The sequence below is a fragment of the Oncorhynchus nerka genome, linkage group LG16 (genome assembly GCF_034236695.1).
Source record: "Oncorhynchus nerka isolate Pitt River linkage group LG16, Oner_Uvic_2.0, whole genome shotgun sequence".
Taxonomy (NCBI): Eukaryota; Metazoa; Chordata; class Actinopteri; order Salmoniformes; family Salmonidae; genus Oncorhynchus; species Oncorhynchus nerka.
The window spans coordinates 27147809-27169288 of NC_088411.1; the positions used below are offsets into that span (position 1 = coordinate 27147809).

General features: G+C 44.7%; 1 protein-coding gene across 1 annotated transcript in view; it reads left to right on the forward strand.

Moving 5' to 3' along the window:
- camkmt (calmodulin-lysine N-methyltransferase) overlaps window positions 1–21480 on the forward strand; it is a 210447-nt gene that overhangs the window by 151215 nt on the left and 37752 nt on the right. The window contains exons 5-8 of the mRNA XM_065002550.1: window positions 4030–4081; window positions 6063–6126; window positions 9736–9802; window positions 17255–17329. Of these exons, the coding sequence (XP_064858622.1) occupies window positions 4030–4081; window positions 6063–6126; window positions 9736–9802; window positions 17255–17329 (258 nt within the window). The remainder of the gene's footprint in view (window positions 1–4029; window positions 4082–6062; window positions 6127–9735; window positions 9803–17254; window positions 17330–21480) is intronic.

The following is a 21480-nucleotide window of genomic DNA, read 5'->3' on the forward strand; positions in this document are numbered from 1 at the left end:
CTCTCTCTCTCTGTCTTCACCTCTCTCTCTCTCTGTCTTCACCTCTCTCTCTCTCTGTCTTCAACTCTCTCTCTCTCTCTCTTCACCTCTCTCTTCTCTCTGTCTTCACCCCTCTCTCTCTCTCTCTCTGTCTTCACCTCTCTCTCTCTGTCTTCACCTCTCTCTCTCTCTGTCTTCACCTCTCTCTCTCTCTGTCTTCACCTCTCTCTCTCTCTGTCTTCACCTCTCTCTCTCTCTGTCTTCACCTCTCTCTCTCTGTCTTCACCTCTCTCTCTCTCTGTCTTCACCTCTCTCTCTGTCTTCAACTCTCTCTCTCTCTCTCTCTCTCTCTCTCTCTGTCTTCACGTCTCTCTCTCTCTGTCTTCACGTCTCTCTCTCTCTCTTCACGTCTCTCTCTCTCTCTCTCTCTGTCTTTACCTCTCTCTCTCTCTCTGTCTTCACCTCTCTCTCTCTCTCTGTCTTCACCTCTCTCTGTCTCTCTGTGGGTGTGTGTGTGTGTGACATTTCAGTGTTTTATTTTTAATCAATTTGCCAAAAATAAAATATGAACTGTTTTTGCTTTGTCATTATGGGGTATTGTGTGTAGACTGATGAGGAAAAACAACCATTTAATCCTTTTTAGAATAAGGCTGTAATGTAATAAGGGTAACGTAACAAAATGTGTGTATATATATATATATATATATATTATTCAAAATGTTTTAAATTACTACAAATCTACACACAATACCCCATAATGACAAGGTGAAAACACGTTTTTAGAAATGTTTGCAAATGTATTAAAAGTAAAACATATAACTATTCAGACCCTTTGCTATGAGATTCGAAATTGAGCTCAGGTGAATCCTGTTTCCATTGATCATCCTTGAGATGTTTCTACAACTTGATTGGAGTCCACTTGTGGTAAATTCAATTGATTGGACATGATTTGGAAAGGCACACACCTGTCTGTATAAGGTCCTACAGTTTACAGTGCATGTCAGAGCAAAAACCAAGCTATGAGGTCGAAGAAATTGTCTGTAGAGCTCTGAGACAGTATTGTGTCGAGGCACAGATCTGGGGAAGGGTACCAAAAAATTGCTGCAGCATTGAAGGTCCCCAATAACACAGTGGCCTCCGTCATTCTTACATGGAAGAAGTTTGGATCCACAAAGACTCCTAGAGCTGGCCATCCGGCCAAACTGAGCAATAGGAGGGAAGGGGCCAAGGTCAGGGAGGTCACCAAGAACCCGATGGTCACTCTGACAGAGCTCTAGAGAACCTTCCAGAAGATCAACCATCTCTGCAGCACTCCACCAATCAGGCCTTTATGGTAGAGTAGCCAGACAGAAGCCTCTCCTCAGTAAAAGGCACATGACAGCCCACTTGAACTTTGCTAAAAGGCACCTAAAGGACTTTCAGACCATAAGAAACAAGATTCTCTGTTCTGATGAAACTAAGATTGAACTCTTTGGCTGATTGCCAAGCGTCACATCTGGAGGAAACCTGGCACCATCCCTACGGTGAAGCTCTAGGAAGAAACCTAGAAAGGCTCCGACAGAGATGGCCGCCTCGCTTCGCGTTCTATGCAGTTTATTTTATTTTATTTTACGTGTTATTATTTCTTACATTAGTACCCCAGGTCATCTTAGGTTTCATTACATACAGTCGAGAAGAACTACTGAATATAAGATCAGCGTCAACTCACCATCAGTACGACCAAGAATATGATTTTCGCGACGCGGATCCTGTGTTCTGCCTTTCAACCAGGACAACGGAATGGATCCCATGCGGCGACCCAAAAAAACGACTCCGTAAAAGAGGGAAACGAGGCGGTCTTCTGGTCAGACTCCGGAGACGGGCACATCGTGCACCACTCCCTAGCATTCTTCTCGCCAATGTCCAGTCTCTTGACAACAAGGTTGATGAAATCCGAGCAAGGGTAGCATTCCAGAGGGACATCAGAGACTGTAACGTTCTTTGCTTCACGGAAACATGGCTCACTGGAGAGACGCTATCGGAGGCGGTGCAGCCAGCGGGTTTCTCCACGCATCGCGCCGACAGAAACAAACATCTTTCTGGTAAGAAGAGGGGCGGGGGCGTATGCCTTATGGCTAACGAGACGTGGTGTGATCAAAGAAACATACAGGAACTCAAATCCTTCTGTTCACCTGATTTAGAATTCCTCACAATCAAATGTCGACCGCATTGTCTACCAAGAGAATTCTCTTCGATTATAATCACAGCCGTATATATTCCCACCCAAGCAGACACATCTATGGCTCTGAACTAACTTTATTTGAGTCTATTTGACTCCATTTTGTTGATCCCTGCCTACAGACAGAAACTAAAACAAGAAGCTGCCACGCTGAGGTCTGAAAAACAGCTTCTATCTCAAGGCCATCAGACTGTTAAACAGCCACCACTAACATTGAGTGGCTGCTGCCAACACACTGACACTGACTCAACTCCAGCCACTTTAATAATGGGAATTGATGGGAAATGATGTAAAATATATCACTAGCCACTTTAAACAATGCTACCTAATATAATGTTTACTTACCCTACATTATTCATCTCATATGCATACGTATATACTGTACTCTATATCATCTACTGCATCCTTATGTAATACATGTATCACTAGCCACTTTAACTATGCCACTTTGTTTACATACTCATCTCATATGTATATACTGTACTCGATACCATCTACTGTATCTTGCCTATGCTGCTCTGTACCATCACTCATTCATATATCTTTATGTACATATTCTTTATCCCCTTACACTGTGTATAAGACAGTAGTTTTGGAATTGTTAGTTAGATTACTTGTTGGTTATTACTGCATTGTCGGAACTAGAAGCACAAGCATTTCGCTACACTCGCACTAACATCTGCTAACCATGTGTATGTGACAAATACAATTCGATTTGATTTGATTTGGTGGTGGCAGCATCATGCTGTGGGGATGTTTTTCATTGGCAGGGACTGGGAGACTAGTCGGGATCGAGGGAAATATAAAAAGAGCAAAGTACAGAGAGATCCTTGATGAAAAGCTGCTCCAGAGCACCTTCCAACAGGACAATGACCCTAAGCACACAGCCATGACAACGCTGCAGAGGACAAGACATTACACAAATGAACTTTTAACAAGGCACACCTGTTAATTGAAATGCATTCCAGGTGACTACCTCCTGAAGCTGGTTGAGAGAATGCCAATAATATGCAAAGCTGTCATCGAGGCAGGGGTGGCTACTTTGAATGATGTCTTCAGTATTATTCTACAATATAAAATAAAGAAGAACCCTTGAATGAGTAGGTGTGTCCAAACTTTTGACTGGTACTGTATATATATACACTGAGTGTACAAAACATTAAGAACACCTTCCTAATATTGAGTTGTACCCCCCATTTTGCCCTCTGGTGTGTGTATCCAGTACACAATGTCAGCAGCACCACAGGGAACCCAACAGCCATCATTACCTTAATGTCCCTGCTGCAATACGAACTCCTATTTCCACCAGGAGATAAAGGCACAACAATGTCACAGTCAACAGCCTCAATTCGTTTGGGCATGGACTCTACAAGGTGTGGAAAGCATTCCACAGGGATGCTGGCCCATGTTGACTCCAATGCTTCCCACAGTTATGTCAAGTTGGCTGGATGTCCTTTGGGTGGTGGACCATTCTTGATACACACAGGAAATTGTTGAGCATGAAAAACCCAGCAGCATTGCAGTTCTTGACGCACTCAGACCGGTGCACCTGGCACCTACTACCATACCCCTATCAAAGGCACTTAAATATTTTGTCTGGCCCATTCGCCCTCTGAAAGGCACACATACACAATCCATGTCTCAAGGCTTAAAAATCCTTCTTTAACCTGTCTTCTCCCCTTCATCTACACTGATTGAAGTAGATTTAACAGGTAACATCAATAAGAGATCATGGTTTTCACCTGGATTCACCTGGTCAGTCTATGTCCTGGAAAGAGCATAATGTTTTGTACACTCAGTGTAAATGTACAGTATCTCTCTCTCTCTCCTAGGGGTGCGGTGTGTGAGTTGGGAGGAGGGATGACCTGTCTAGCAGGGCTCATGGTAAGTGACATTTCTTCCACACACATTCAACCATACTACCCATATGTCACATTTCTGCACAACCGTGTCTGCTCTCTCACTAATCAAGTGGACCCCTTGTGAATCCATACACACACACACTCCTACTGTTACGTGTAATTCCGTGGTGTGTGTGCGTGTGTGTGTGTGTGCGCGTGCGTGCAAGGGGAGCAGAGCAGAGAGCCCTAGGCCTGCCCCTTGTGCTGACAGGTTGAGGGATTGTTAGCCGAGGTCTTAAGAGCCCCTCCACATCGACAGGCTTTAGCGTGTCATCGATCCGCCACCGTCTTCAGAAGACCAGCCTGCCTTTATCTCCCTGGAGTCAATATCCCGTGTTGTGACATTGCAGGCTGCTGCTGGAGACCTTCCCTCACACCTCTCCCCTCCTCCCTCCTTTTTTCCCAACCTCATTCCTTACCTCCTTCCCTCCTCTTCTTGCCCATTGGCTTCCTGTATCTTTTCTCCTCTCCTCCATATCCCCTGCCCTCCTCCTAATCAGTTCCTACTTCCTCCATCTACACCTTCTCTCTCCCCCCCTTCTCCTTTCTACTCCTTCATCCGCTCTCTCTTCCATCATCTTCTCTCCATCTGTATGCTTCCTTTGCATCTCATCCTCTCCCTTTCATTCTCCTCTCTCTCTCTCTCCTCTCTTTCATTATCCTCTCTCCCTTTCATTCTCCTCTCTCTCTCTCTCCTCTCTTTCATTCTCTCTCTCTCTCTCTCCTCTCTTTCATTATCCTCTCTCTCTTTCATTATCCTCGCTCTCTCTCCTCTCTTTCATTATCCCCTCTCTCTCCTCTCTTTCATTACCCCCCCCTCTCTCTCTCTCTCTCTCTCTCTCCCCTCTCTCTCCTCTCTTTCATTATCCCCTCTCTCTCTCTCTCTCTCTCTCTCCTCTCTTTCTCCCTTTCCCTCTCTCTCTCTCCTCTCTCTCTTTCTCCCTGTCCCTCTCTCTGTGTAGTTCCCTGTAGGGGGTCTGCCTCGGCAGAGTTTCCAGAGTGAGTGGAGTTCTGCTCTTCTCTTCTGCATGGCTGGCCTGGCCCTGTTCGGCCTGGGGCTCATTCTCCCCGTCTGGCCAGCTGGTGGGACAGGGCTTGCTGTCCCCTTTACACCCCACAGGGAGAGAGGGGGAGGGAGTGAGCAGCCCACTGGGGCGAGAGGGAGGAAAGGAGGGAGGAAGAGGGGTGAGGGAATGTTCATGGCTCTCTCTGTATTTCCTGGTGCTGAATTGGAGTGGAGGTGTGTGCGGGTTTTTTTTTGGGGGGGGGGGGGGGGGTGACTGACATCTGATGGTCTTGTCAGTGTGTCATAGAGCATTTGACAACATTGATCTTATATGAATGTGCCACACACACACACACACACACATGATTTTAAAAAAGGGAAGAAAAAAGGGTGCAAACACAGAAAAGACGGGGTTGTAAAGAAGCTGAAGCAGCAGCACAAAGCTCCCTCGTCTGCGGTGCAAAGTTATATGAAGGGCATCTGGCAGGCCGAGAGCAGAGAGCAGAGTGACAGCGCGCGTGATGGCTCCGCCCGATAAACACAAACCGGCAAATGAAAGGCTCTCTGCTCGCCATCATCCCCTGTCACAATGCAATTACTGAACAGACTGATAGCAAGATAGAGGCCCACAGCTAACGGGAATGATAAAAGTATTGACTGATTTGATTGAATGATTAAAATAATGCAGACATAAAATGGAGGAAAAAAAAGGATGACTGAGAAAAGGAGGGAGGGGAGGGAGGGAGAGAAAAAGGGAAGATGGAGAGAGGGAAGGAGAGGGAGCTGTTGAGAATGAGGCTTTGTAGATGAGGCGATGCTTCTGTCTTGTGTGTTTGGAGAGGGAGGAGAGGGAGGGGGAGTGACTAACTCTCTCTAGGGGTCTTTTGCTTTTATTTTGGGTTCTTGTCCTCTTTTTGTCTCATCTTTCACTCTCTGATTTCTCTCTCTCTTTTTTCAGATTGCCATTTGTGCTGACGTGAAGGAAGTTCTGTTATCAGATGGGAACGAGAAGGCTATTCAGAGTATCCTCCTCTCTCTCACTCCATCAGAGACCCAAACACAGCACTCAGCCCTGGGTCATTAGCAACCCCATAGAGACACTGTGTGTGCGTGAGCGTTTGTGGGCATGTTGGTTGTCTGTATATGTGTGTGTCTGTGTTTTTTTTTACAAGGTCAGAGAATATTACAGTTGTCTGAGAATGTGAGGGAATGTGCATTTTCACAAAGACACACTCGGCACTCTGGTGCCCAATATCACTTAGAATCCAGCAAAATGTCCCTTCCATACCATTTCAATCCATCCTTCTACAGTTGTGTTATATGAGTGATTGAAAGTGGTCGGTAAGACCTTGCCCCATTTGAGTGAAATAATTGCATACTATCTCAAAGTATCTCCAAATGCATGTCTTTTCAACTCCCTCTCAGGGCCAAAGCCACAATGCTAGATGACTGAGCATTTAATTCAATTCAATTAAATTCAATTTAATAAAGGGGCATTCCATACAAGATTGTCACAAAGATATTTCTAATGTTTTGGATCTTCCTGAAATGAAATCCATAGAAAGGCCATTGGTGGAAGGATGCTTGGCATACCTTCCAAATCTGTATCCAAAATAGTTATTGGGAAATAACTAATTAAAGTTGAGAAATGTGTGACATTTTAGTCTTACCCAGGCCTCCTTTAAAACACTACAATGATGGATGACTCTGTAGACGCTAGCAAGACATTCTAGGTGTCATTTAAATCTGTACAGTGTGCTCTGAAATTTGAGTAGTCTTTAAATGTAAATATCATAAAATGACCCTTTATTGATATATATATATATTGTTATATATATATAGTTATATATATATATATATATAAATATAAATATAAATATATATATATATATATATATATATATATATATATATATATATAGTTATATATATATATATATTGTTATATGTAACACATACTCTACAAGAACATCACATTTCAAGAGTGGGCTCTGTGCTGCATTTGTTAAATGTTATGATAGGATCAGATCCAGGTCGGAGTTGTTGGGGGCATTGTTGTTGAGCAACTGGACTGCTTCATTGATTAATGTGACTTTCCTTCTGTTTGTTTTGCTTGGGGCAACGGAACGGCCTACCCAGAGGTAATGTGTCTCGTGCCCCTTCACCTGTACCCACACTGCCAGCTCCCTGCTCTCTCATTGGTTTGCACTGATAGCTTCTTGCACTCTCATTGGTTAGCGCTGTCTACCCACCCTCCCCAGCCCTCTCTTCTCAATTGTACCAGCGCGATAAAGAGAAATCTGTGGCTTTTACAAAAGCAGGAAACCTACACACACTAAGCTTGGACAAAATACATGGTTCAGATTTAGCTGAAGAACTGCTCACCACAATGAGACGTCATTGAATATCACGGAGGCAGTAACAATAGCATCGCTGGGCCTCTGATGACGGAAACGTACACAATTCAGAGTTGACTGCAGCTTTGTTTAAAGAGAAAAGAAAGAGGTTGGCGGGAAAGGCAGCCACAGAGATGGACAATCAGCTGTGTTGCCCAATAGGCCACTTTCACAACATTCACAGGCTTTTTCCCCGAGATACTATTTTTGTGTAGTCGTTCTCATAATAGAAATAGATGGAATGGTGTGATAAGTGTGAGAAAAGAGAAAGAATGGAGAGAAATAGATGAGCAGATATGGCTATTGAGAGTGGATGAAATAGAATAGGAGTTTCTCTCAATCAACACAAAACATGTACAGTAAATACCCTCTCAAAGTCGCTTTTTCACATTCTTAGTGTAAATATGTAGCAACTAGCATATATTATTATTTAACCGGGCCTCGCACGTACACATTGTGCCATACAGCCGCACGTACACATTGTGCCATACAGCCGCACGTACACATTGTGCCATACAGCCGCACGCACACATTGTGCCATACAGCCGCACGTACACATTGTGCCATACAGCCGCACGTACACATTGTGCCATACAGCCGCACGTACACATTGTGCCATACAGCCGCACGTACACATTGTGCCATACAGCCGCACGTACACATTGTGCCATACAGCCGCACGCACACATTGTGCCATACAGCCGCACGCACACATTGTGCCATACAGCCGCACGCACACATTGTGCCATACAGCCGCACGTACACATTGTGCCATACAGCCACACGCACACATTGTGCCATACAGCCGCACGCACACATTGTGCCATACAGCCGCACGTACACATTGTGCCATACAGCCGCACGCACACATTGTGCCATACAGCCGCACGCACACATTGTGCCATACAGCCGCACGTACACATTGTGCCATACAGCCGCACATACACATTGTGCCATACAGCCACACACACACATTGTGCCATACAGCCGCACATACAGTAGACACACGCTCACCAAGCACCCTCACTCCTGACCTTGAATTAGAAACTGAAAATTGATGATCATTGTCTGATTCATGAATGTTGGCTGCTTCCCCCCTGTGTGACGACCCAGAAGGACAAATATTCCTCAGCTTACACACCCAGAACAGACAAATAAATGCACTACTAGGAATATGAGTATCTACTTACTGTATAGATGAATGTGTTTGTGAGAACCTGTTGAATTCTTGAGTGCTTGTTAAGTGTTACGTTATTTATGAATCCCTGTCGGTTCGAGTACTGTATTTGTGTGAGTGACTGAGAAAGTGTGTACAAGCCTGTTAGGGTTGACCTTCATTTGAATTGACCCCAACCAAACCTATTACACCACTGTATGTGCATGGCTGTTACAGCTTGTGTGTGTGTGTGTGTGTGTGTGTGCACCACTTGGCAGTGTGTAGGATGACCTCTCCCCCAGTGTGGTGGTACTGATGAGATTACCCTGTAAGCTCCTCTCCTCCTCAGCCCATGATCCCAGTGTGCTGACTCTCTTACTACACAGACCTGCCCTGTGTGTGTATGGTGTCTGTCTGAACATTTGTGTGTGTGTGTGTGCATGCATGTGTATGTGTAAGGGCCCATCCCTTTGATCTAGGATTGGCTCTCCATCCATCCAGCAGACACCTCTCCCTCTCTCCCCCCTCCCCCTCTCTTTCCTCTTCGCGCTCTAGATTGGATTTGCTACAGCTTTTTGCTGCTTTAAAGACAGATAAATCCTAATTGAATTGCCTCAGCACCGGCCCTCCAGACAGTGTATTAATAGACCGGTTGACATCAATCAGCCTGTGTGTCATAGTGGTGATGTGGTGAGCTCCTCTCAGGCGTAGGCTACAGGTTAAAAGCCTTCTGATTGATCTGCTGGCCTCCATTAAGCCCTGCCCTGCCCTGCCCTGCCCTGCCCTGCCCTGCCCTGCCCTGCCCTGCCCTGCCCTGCCCTGTTCTGTTCTGTTCAGTTCTGTTCTGCTCTTCTCTGCTCATTTCTGCTCTGTCCTGTCAAGCATCTGTCAGCCTCTCACTTTGCCCCCGGAGTTCAGGGATGGTGTGTGTGTGCGTGCTTGCGTGCCCACAGCTGATAAGTTACCACCAAAGACCCCAAACCTGCCTAATAAAATGCTAGATCATGTCAGTAGCTGCATGTGACTAATGTTAGTTGTGAATGTGAGATGTTTAGTTGTAACCTTAACCAGGTCACCAGATGTGCGTGGAGTCATCGAGAGAAACAGGCAGGCCGGTGTCTTTGGCTCCACAGATGTTTCCAGCAGGTGAGACGTTTATCTGATAACACCTCCCTCTCTCACGCCTCTCAAATCTCTCTATCACTATTACTTTAATGAAATCCATATATGGGTTCAGCTCAATAAGTCACCTCAGTTATCATCACTGTGGAACAGTCATTCTTATTCCCATGTAAAAGAGACTTTTGAGTGACTAAAATATCACCCATAATATTTTTGGCGGATAGAAATAAAAAATAAAAAAATAAAATGTAGTAAGTCATTTTTCTCATGGCTTACAACCAGGAATGTTTGAAAAGAGGCTGGCATTGACTGACATCTCTTTGAAACGCCTATGTCAAGAAACTTGGATGCAGTGTTGCAGTAAAATCATCTCAAGCAAATGTGGTGAAACACAAAGCAACTCAAACAACATGGAAATTGCATCAATGATGTCAACTTTTTTAAACATCCCCCATTTGGCATGTCTCTTGTGATGCCATTCACAGCAGCACTGACTGATGTGTTGACATGACAACTACCTCAGAGTTTTGAACAAACCTTCCCCCTTTTTGTTCCATGCTGGCTGAAGACCTAGCTAGCCGGTAACTAGCTAACACCAGACACAGATGAAGACCTAGCTAGCCGGTAACTAGCTAACACCAGACACAGATGAAGACCTAGCTAGCCAGTAACTAGCTAACACCAGACACAGATGAAGACCTAGCTAGCCGGTAACTAGCTAACACCAGACACAGATGAAGACCTAGCTAGCCAGTAACTAGCTAACACCAGACACAGATGAAGACCTAGCTAGCCGGTAACTAGCTAACACCAGACACAGATGAAGACCTAGCTAGCCAGTAACTAGCTAACACCAGACACAGATGAAGACCTAGCTAGCCAGTAACTAGCTAACACCAGACACAGATGAAGACCTAGCTAGCCGGTAACTAGCTAACACCAGACACAGGTGAAAGGGAAACATATAAGTATCTTTGCCAGAGATGAATAGTGTAAACATTTTATTATGCTGAACAAAATTATAAAAGTAACATGCAAAGTCTTGGTCACATGTTTCATGAGCTGAAATAAAAGATCCCAGATATTTTCCATACGCACAAAAAACACATTTCTCAACAAAATAAATTGCACACCTTTGTTTACATCCCTGTTAGTGAGCATTTCTCCTTTGCCAAGATAATCCATCCACCTGACAGTTGTGGCATATTAAGAAGCTGATTAAACAGCCTGATCATTACACAGGTGCACCTTGTGCTGGGGCGATTAAAAAGCCACTCTAAAATGTGGAGTTTTGTCACACAACACAATGCCACAGATGTGTCAAGTATTGTGGGAGCAAGGACTTTGCAGGCTGATTGCAGGAATGTCCACCAGAGCGGTTGCCAGATAATTTAATGTTCATTTCTCTACCTTAAGCCACCTCCAACTTTGTTTTAGAGATTTTGTCAGTACCTACAACCGGCCTCACAACCGCAGACCGTGTGTAACCCCGCCAGCACAGGACCTACACATCCAGCTTCTTCACCTGCAGGATCGTCTGAGACCAACTGATGAAACTGTGGGTTTGCACAAGTAAAGAATTTCTACACAAACTGTCAGAAACCTTCTCAAGCTGATCTGCGTGCTCTTTGTCCTCACCAGAGTTTTGACCTGACTGCAGTTTGGCATCGTAACTGACTTCAGTGTATATTTGCTGACACCCTACAGTCAAATGATGTCTCCAGTAGAGTAGGTAACTAGCTATATAAACCACGCCCCTCTGCAAACACGCCTTCTCCGATGTTGGTTACAGGGCGGTACTTATTTAAACAGTTGCGACGAGCAATCCCGTATCCGGGATCCTATTTATAGCCTCAAGCTCATTACCATAACGCAACGTTAACTATTCATGAAAATCGCAAATGAAATGAAATAAATATATTAGCTCTCAAGCTTAGCCTTGTTAACAACACTGTCATCTCAGATGTTCAAAATATGCTTTTGAACCATAGCTAAACAAGCATTTGTGTAAGAGTATTGATAGCCTAGCATAGCATTTAACCTTAGCATTCAGCATGCAACATTTTCACAAAAACAAGAAAAGCATTCAAATAAAATCATTTACTTTTGAAGAACTTCAGATGTTTTCAATGAGGAGACTCTCAGTTAGATAGCAAATGTTCAGTTTTTCCAAAAATATTATTTGTGTAGGACAAATCGCTCCGTTTTGTTCATCACGTTTGGGTAAGAAAAAAAACGAAAATTAAGTCATTACAACGCAAACCTTTTTCCAAATTAACTCCATAATATCGACAGAAACATGGCAAACGTTGTTTAGAATCAATCCTCAAGGTGTTTTTCACATATCTATCGACGATAAATCATTCGTGGCAGTTTGGTTTCTCTTCTGAAGAAAATGGAACGCGTATGGACCTGGAGATTACGCAATAATTTCGACGGCGGACACCTGGTAAATGTAGTCTCTTATGGTCAATCTTCCAATGATATGCCTACAAATACGTCACAATGCTGCAGACACCTTGGGGAAACGACAGAAAGTGCAGGCTCATTCCTGGCGCATTCACAGCCATATAAGGAGACATTGGAACACGGCATTCAAAATCTGGACCATTTCCTGTATGAAATTTCATTTCGCCTGTAGCATTAGTTCTGGGGCACTCACAGATAATATCTTTGCAGTTGGAAACGTCAGAGTTTTTTCTTTCCAAAGCTGTCAATTACATGCATAGTCGAGCATCTTTTCGTGACAAAATATCTTGTTTAATACGGGAACGTTTTTTATCCAAAAATTAAAAGAGCGCCCCCTATCTCGAAGAAGTTAAATTAGGTAAGAGAATATCATGTTACCATTGGTGTATTAAAATGAGAGTGATGTCACCGTATCCCCTTAATAATCCATCTCCTGAATCCAAGTGTTTGACATGGGGGAGGGGACCAGTAACTTTATGATCAAACTTTATCAATGTAGAAGCAACAGTCATTTTTCACACTTTGGTCATCATACTGGTTTCATCCAAATATCATCACATTTCATGAAAACATGATTCTGATTGTTCATGACCTTTTAAGGCAAATAGTTAAGTCTGGGTTAGGGTTAGCCATGCTTAACTGCTGCTGTTGGGGAGTCAGGGCTTATTACATGGTTACGGTATGTAAACCTCAAGGTATCACCCGTCCTGATTGAGGTAGAGGTAAAGGAGGTGTGTCTGTGTGTGTAAATTTATCAAAGCAGAACGATTCGGTCTAATTGGATGTCTTCATCCAGAAACCATCAACAGAACCCCCACGTCACCAGTCATTCTGTTGTACCCTGGATACAGGGATAGTTCTAGCTGAAAAACACCATTCATTACCTCCCTAAAAAGTAATTTTGTCGTTCAGCGATCTCACTTACTTGATCCCAGTCTCCCTCGCTTCCCCTCCTCTACTCTCCCTCCCTCGGTCTTTCCCTTGCTCCCTGCACCTCCTCCCTCCCTCGGCTCTTTCTCTTGCTCCTTGCACCACCTCCCTCCCTCGCTCTTTCTCTTGCTCCCTGCACCACCTCCCTCCCTAGCTCTTTCTCTTGCTCCCTGCACCACCTCCCTCACTCGCTCTTTCCCTTGCTCCCTGCACCACCTCCCTCTCTCGCTCTTTCCCTTGCTCCCTGCACCACCTCCCTCCCTCGCTCTTTCCCTTGCTCCCTGCACCTCCTCTCTCCCTAGCTCTTTCCCTTGCTCCCTGCACCACCTCCCTCCCTCGCTCTTTCCCTTGCTCCCTGCACCACCTCCCTCCCTTGCTCTTTCCCTTGCTCCCTGCACCTCCTCGCTCTTTCCCTTGCTCCCTGCACCACCTCCCTCCCTCGCTCTTTCCCTTGCTCCCTGCACCTCCTCGCTCTTTCCCTTGCTCCCTGCACCACCTCCCTCCCTCGCTCTTTCCCTTGCTCCCTGCACCTCCTCGCTCTTTCCCTTGCTCCCTGCACCACCTCCCTCCCTCGCTCTTTCCCTTGCTCCCTGCACCTCCTCTCTCCCTAGCTCTTTCCCTTGCTCCCTGCACCACCTCCCTCCCTCGCTCTTTCCCTTGCTCCCTGCACCTCCTCGCTCTTTCCCTTGCTCCCTGCACCACCTCCCTCCCTCGCTCTTTCTCTTGCTCCCTGCACCACCTCCCTCCCTCGCTCTTTCTCCTGCTCCCTGCACCACCTCCCTCCCTCGCTCTTTCCCTTGCTCCCTGCACCACCTCCCTCCCTCGCTCTTTCCCTTGCTCCCTGCACCACCTCCCTCCCTCGCTCTTTCCCGTGCTCCCTGCACCACCTCCCTCCCTAGCTCTTTCCCTTGCTCCCTGCACCACCTCCCTCCCTCCTCCTCGTGTATTTACACGGGATGATGAAGTGAAAAAGTAAACGTATAATTAGCCTGCATTACTTTGATTGTTTTCTTTTCAGATTAAACCTCCTGTCAGAACGCACGGTTTGAGAGGGGTGAAGGTCGCCCCGCGATTGGATGAGGGGGGATTGCTTTTCTCAAGTCACTGAATAAAAAGCAGGCGCGGGCCCCCTGCCGGGAGATGAGATTGTATTTCCACAAGACATAATTTTTGTTTACTGAGTGTTAATAATGGTTTATTAATAATCCCATTTGGCTGTCTGGGGCCTGGACCCGATCTCTTGAGAGAGAGAGACAGAGAGACAGACAGAGACAGAGAGAAAAAAAAGAGTCAAGTGTTTAACTGGCTGAAGAGATGGGGAGATGGAAAGGAGAAGGAAGGAAGACGTAGTGACCACAGGCGGGGCGTGGATAGTGTATAGGAGGGGGCTGTCAGGAGCTGGGGCTAGAGACTGTACAATAACATTAATAGCAGGAGCAGCCCTTGCGGTACAATACAGTAGTACTGATGAAGCTCCTGTAGACATGGAGAGTACCTGTCAGTGGTCACAGCAGTCGTAGTACTAGCAGTGGGATTCCTGGGCTGAGACAATCGAGCTGTTGATTTCAGGTGTCATGTCAGATAGGGCTCTCTCTGAGAGGTCTGACAAGGTGTGTTTTACCTCTATGCACTGAGGCACACACACAGTGGGGGGCGTTGAGACGCCAGGGGACAACACACTGAGAAGGGAAGAAAGGAGAGAGGAAAGGAGCAGGACAAAGGGAAAGGGAGCATAACTTATGTTTAATGGAGAATGAGCATATTTGTACCTGATTGTGTGTCCGTAAACGATAGTTAGTTACCCTACAGTATGTTACTCTCCCCTAAGCCCTTTGCCATTCTAAAAATACTCCAGTATCCCTGCACATTTTAAATGTGGTATTGGCACTGACCCTGTATATAGCTTCCTCTCTTATTTCTCATGTTTTCTTTATTATATACAATAGCAGTCAAAATAACACCTATGGAATCATGTAGTAACCAAAAAAGTGTTAGACAAATCCAAATATATTTTAGATTCTTCAAAGTAGCCACCCTTTGTCTTGATGACAGCTTTGCACACTCTTGGCATTCTCTCAATCAGCTTCACCTGGAATGCTTTTCCAACAGTCTTGAAGGAGTTCCCACATATGCTGAGCACTTTTTGGCTGCTTTTACTTCACTCTGCGGTCCAACTCATCCCAAACCATCTCAATTGGGTTGAGGTCGGGTGATTGTGGAGACCAGGTCATCTGATGCAGCACTCCATCACACTTCTTCTTGGTCAAATAGCCCTTACACAGCCTATAGTGTGTTGGGTCATTGTCCTGTTGAAAAACAAATAATAGTCCCACTCAGCGCAAACCAGGTGGGATGGTGTATCGCTGCAGAATGCTGTGGTAGCCATGCTGGCTAAGTGTGCCTTGAATTCTAAATAAATCACTGACAGTGTCACCAGCAAAGCAGAGAGACTCTTGTTTTGTGGGTACTATTTAATGAATCTGTCAGTTGAGGACTTGTCTGTTTCTCAAACTAGACATTCTAATGTACTTGTCCTCTTGCTCAGTTGTGCACCGGGGTCTCCCACTCGTTCTATTCTGGTTAGAGCCAGTTTGCGCTGTTCTGTGAAGGGAGTAGTACACAGCGTTGTACGGGATCTTCAGTTTCTTGACAATTTCTCGCATGGAATAGCCTTCATTTCTCAGAACAAGAATAGACTGATGAGTTTCAGAAGAAAGTGCTTTGTTTCTGGCCATTTTGAGCCTTTACTCGAACCCACAAATGCTGATTCTCCAAATACTCAACTAGTCTCAACTAGTCTTATTGCTGCTTAATCAGAACAGTTTTCAGCTGTGCCTACATAATTGCAAAAGGGTTTTCTAATGGTCAATTAGCCTTTTAAATTGATAAACTTGGATTAGCTAACACAACGTGCCATTGGAACACAGGAGTGATGGTTGCTGATAATGGGCCTCTGTCTGCCGTTTCCAGCTACAATAGTAATTTACAACATTAACAATGTCTACACTGTATTTCTGATCAATTTGATGTTATTTTAATGGACAAAAAAATTGCTTATCTTTCAAAAACGAGGACATTTCTAAGTGACCCCAAACTTTTGAACGGTGGTGTATATACTGAACAAAAATATACTGAACAAAACTTTTAACACAACATTCAACAATTTTACTGAGTTACAGTTCATACAAGGAAGTCAGTCATTTGAAATAAATTAATTAGGCCCTAAACTATGGATTCCACATTACTGGGTAGGGGCGCAGCCATGCATGGGCCTGGGAGGGCATAGGCCCACCCACTTGGGAGCCAGGACCACCCACTGGGGAGCCAGGCCTTGCCAATCAAAATGATTTTTTTTCCCACAAAAGAGCTTTATTACAGACATAAATACTCTTCAACTTTCCGGGTGGCTGGTCTCAGACGATCCCGCAGGTGAAGAAGCTGGATGTGGAGGTCCTGGGCTGGCATGGTTACACGTGGTGTGCAGTTGTGAGGCCGGTTGGACATACTGCCAACGTCTCTAAAATTACGTTGGAGGTGGCATATGGTAGAGAAATTAACATTCAATTCCCTGACAACAGCTCTGATGGACATTCCTGCAGTCAGCATGCCAATTCCACACTCCACCAAAGCTTGAGAAATCTGTGACATTGTGTTCTGTGACCAAAGTCTACATCTTAGAGAGCCTTTTCTGATCACCAACATAAGGTGCACCTGTGTAATGATCATGATGTTTAAACAGCGTTTTCATATGCCACACCTTTCAAGTGGATGGATTATCTTGGCAACGGAGAACTGCTCTCTAACCAGGATGTAAACAAAGTTGTCCACAAAATTGGAGAGAAATAATATTTGTCTATATGGATATTTTTTTTCAGCTCATGAAACATGGGACCAACACTTTACGTGTTGCGTTTATATTTTGTTCAGTGTATATATATCTATATTTGTTTTTTAAGGAATTACTTTTATTAGGTATACTATTTTGATATTGATTATTGCACTGTTGTGTAGAGCTTGAAAGTTAAGCATTTCACTGTACTTTTGCATGTGACAATAAAACTTCTCCCCATCCTACAGAGTGGTCAGGTGGGACTGTGAAACAGATGTCACAGCGCTGGAGGGACACTTTGACATCGTCATGTGCGCAGACTGGTAGGTACAGCCGCCAATGACCCCTGATGCCCCTGGCGAGTTGCAAGCGGGCTGTCGGCTGGGCACACCCACGAAGTTCACAACTTACCCCTCTACACACACACACACACGTACATACATACTGTACATACATACAGACGTACCTCGTGGCAGACTGACGTGGCTACTTTATTATTTCTGCTCCTGTGACAGTTATCAGAATGGCTCCATCAGACAGCCCCTCTCTCCGGGTTATTTCCCCTAGGTTGACTCCGAGAGGCATTTCCATTTTGACAAAATTGCCTATTTTTCATGCTTGGCGTCCCAGCAAATGGATGACTTAGGCAAATTGCAAATAATTACGCCTTGGCGAAAAAGAGAGAGAGATGTGGAGAGAGCGAAAGACAGAGAGAGAATGAAAGGGAAAGGGAGTGGGGGAATAGAAAGGAGCAACACAAACATCTCAATCAGCTCCAGCTCCTTAACACAGATCTTAGTGCTGATCAGGAAATGAAGAGCTCTCCCTTTCTCTCTCTTTCTCCCTTGCTCTCCTCTCATCATCTCATCTCAGTCCCATATCTATTTCTGTGTGTTTGTTTTCCCCTCTCCTCTGTCTCTCCTGCTCTCTGTCCATCCCGTTGATGTCAACTTTTTGGGGTCAGCTTTTTGTAGAGCCCAAAACGTAATCTTGTGGTTTCTCACGTTGTTTAGTTATACAGACTGGATTCAAATATGTACAATATTTTCAAATATATGAAATGTACTTGAAGGACCTGAGACATCTTTATCCAACATACCTCCAGATCAGGAAAAGGACTATCTGGAATTCCTGTCGCTCAGTGTTCCTCAACCCACTCAATGTAAGGAGCGCTATAGCTAACTCAAGTGTAAGTGTAGCTGTGAATAATCCAGAAAAAGAGGGGATACTCTAATGACAGGGATCCTATGATAAAGATTCTTCCTGGTTCTTACACCTCACTTCTAGTCTCCATCATCAATCTACACCATCTGTCTGCCACTCACATAGAGTAGAAGGAGCTAGAAATCCCTCCAAAAGTGTCTGAAACGCTTGACCTGTGCCCACCCAGGAGGGGAACATGGCTCTCAGCCCGTCTCATTTCTATGATACGTTTATGACCTCCTAGATAAGTGGAGCATTAGGAAAGTTAGCATTATTCTAATGTCACACAGATTTCAGGTAATGGGCAGGTGAAATGAACAGCTGTACAGAGTGGGTAATAGGGGATACTTTGTGTGGTGTGTGTGCGTGTGGTGTGTGTGCGTGTGTCTGTGTGCGTGTCTGTGCGTGCCTCTGTGTTGATGCATAATTTTTTCATGTGTGTGTTTGCATAAGTGTGTGTATGTCGGTGTATGTTTGTGAGTGCATCATTGTGTAAGTGTGTGTGTCTGCCTGGTGTGGAAGTGGCCGTTTCGACTGTCGCTCTGTGCGCCGGGCGACCGGTGTGTAATTGTCGTGGTCAGGAACGAGACAGAGTGATGGCTGAGCGATTAACGAGCGGAGCGCGGCAGGCTGACGATCACCTGCGAAAAGGTCAACAGCCACACTTCTCCTCCAATTAATTATAGTCTTTCAGACAATGGCGCTTCAGCAGAGAGCCCACTGACTGCTGGAGGAGAGAACAGACCTCTCACATACAGATATACTGTACACACACATATGCACACAGTCACACACGCGCGCACGTACACACACTTATGCACTCGCACAAACGCAGACAATCACACATTCACACATACATGGAGAGTGGACGCTGACTGAGGACAGAGACATGTACAGACACAGAAACACATGGAAACATACTGCACACATGTATAGCAGGAAGAATGGCACTGCAGAAGACATGTGGTGTTTGGTGGAGCTCGTGACCTAAGAGGTTGAAATAGAATTGGCTTTGTGGTTTGTTCATTTAAGGGAGGGAATGATCATGAAAAGAAGTATCTGTAGCCAAACGTTGTCTTTAGGGTGCATAGAATGAGACACCTGCTCACACAGACAGCATATGTGAAGAGGTGTGTTTGAGCATGTGTGTGTGTGTGTGTGTGTGTGTGTGTGTGTGGCACTGTAGAAGAAGAAAATGATCACACATTGGTGTGTTGCTGTGCTGGGATTCCCACAGAGAGAGAGAGTGTGTGTGTGTGTGTGTGTGTGTGTGTGTGTGTGTGTGTGTGTGTGTGAGAGACTATGTCTGCTTGGCGACTAGGACACTGGCACGTCTGCTGGCTCCTCTAAGCTGCCCATGTGTGGGCATGAAGATAAAGCCCTTTGTGTGTTCACCATTGCTCGGTGTGTGTGTCATCATTGTGTCTTATACAGTCACACACACAGTCTATTTTGTATCCTTTTTGAATCTCTGTTCTCCCTGATTTACTCATTTCTATCCAATACTGATAATTGACCCTACTTTGTTATATACATCCACCTGTGAGTAAGCCAGGTGTACGTGTTTGTGTGTCTGTGTCAATGCGTGCGTGCGTGTGAACATGTGTGTGTGTGTGTGTGCAGGGACTGGGGTGGGCTTACTTTTTAGAAATCCCTTTCATTTCACAAAAAGCATTGCATCAGCCGCAGCCACAGAAGAATTAGTGATATGCAATAAACAAATAACACAATGCAACATCTGTAAAAAAAAAAAATATTAAAAAGCCTGGCTCAAAAAAGGGAGGGTTTTTACTCTAATCGTCAGTAGCGTCAATCATCTGATTAGAGTAAGCAGCTAAGCAACACCCTATGATTTTCCACCAGTCATTTAGTAAATGCCTTCCCGTCACTGTGTCCTAATGGGTCAATGGATCCTTCAGGTTTCACTGTACAGATGAAGTTAATGCTGCCAGGATTAGTCCAGATTTAGTGCGGAAGTCAGGTCATAGCCACAGTCCCCTGCCCGTACACACACACACACACACACACACACACACACAGATCACACCTCAAGCTTGGTCAAATGACACACACCACAGGGTAACCGTCCTAGATTATCAGCAGTGAGTTTAGTCACTTGTCGGGAATATCACTCACATTCGCTTCTCAGGCCATCCCAAAAGAACCCACACTACATCCTCAATTGCTCCCTGCACGCACACCCATATTCCAGTCCACCCATTTCTGCTCTGTTGTTCTCACCATGTCATCCCATTTGGCCCCCGGGGCGATAAGAGATGGATCTGGGTTAATATACTTCTGTAATGCACTACTGCTGCTATTTATAGAGCCTTGCTAAGTGGCCTTGTTTTTCTTGGAGCGTCTTGGAGTGCCGGGAGAATACCTAGGACAGGACAGGACAGCTCTGTATCCAATCCAAAGAGGCTTTGAGTGGTCAGGATATACTGTAGTGCCCCATAAGGAGACAGATGAGAAGTATTGAGAGTATTATCCAGTCAATGTGTGATACACAGGGACATTGTGATTTGTTCTGTCTATAGAAAAAGAATCCCAAGTAATTATAATTCCATGGTTCCTTTCCTATCATGTTAAGAGAGAGAATGTGTTCCAATAGGCCCAAATTACTTCCTGTTCATGTCTCCTTTTCTCCACTGCGACTGATAGGTAAACGCACTAAATGCCTTTCCATTATATAGCCTTTTCATTAATCAGGTCCTCTGAGCTAAGTGATCAGGAAGGGAAGAGGACAGATAGAGGAGGCTATTAAAGAGTATTAGTAGACATGACAGATGTGGGATTTTAATTTGAACAGTTTCTCACAGCAGGAAAATAATCCTGGAGCAACAGGAAATGTGAATTATTGTGTGGAGAATTATAATTAATGGACAGGAAATATCCTGCAACAACAGGGTGATCAGATTAAGATCCTACACCTGTAGATGTTATACGTACATTTATATATAATTTCCTAAATGGACACTTTACTTGATTAGTCTAAGAGAAGATTGGATTGTATGTATGTATGTATGTATGTATGTATGTATGTATGTATGTATGTATGTACGTACGTACGTACAGTGGGGCGAAAAAGTATTTAGTCAGCCACCAATTGTGCAAGTTCTCCCACTTAAAAAGATGAGAGGCCTGTAATTTTCATCATAGGTACACTTCAACTATGACAGACAAAATGAGGGGGGAAAAATCCAGAAAATCACATTGTAGGATTTTTTATTTATTTATTTGCAAATTATGGTGGAAAATAAGTATTTGG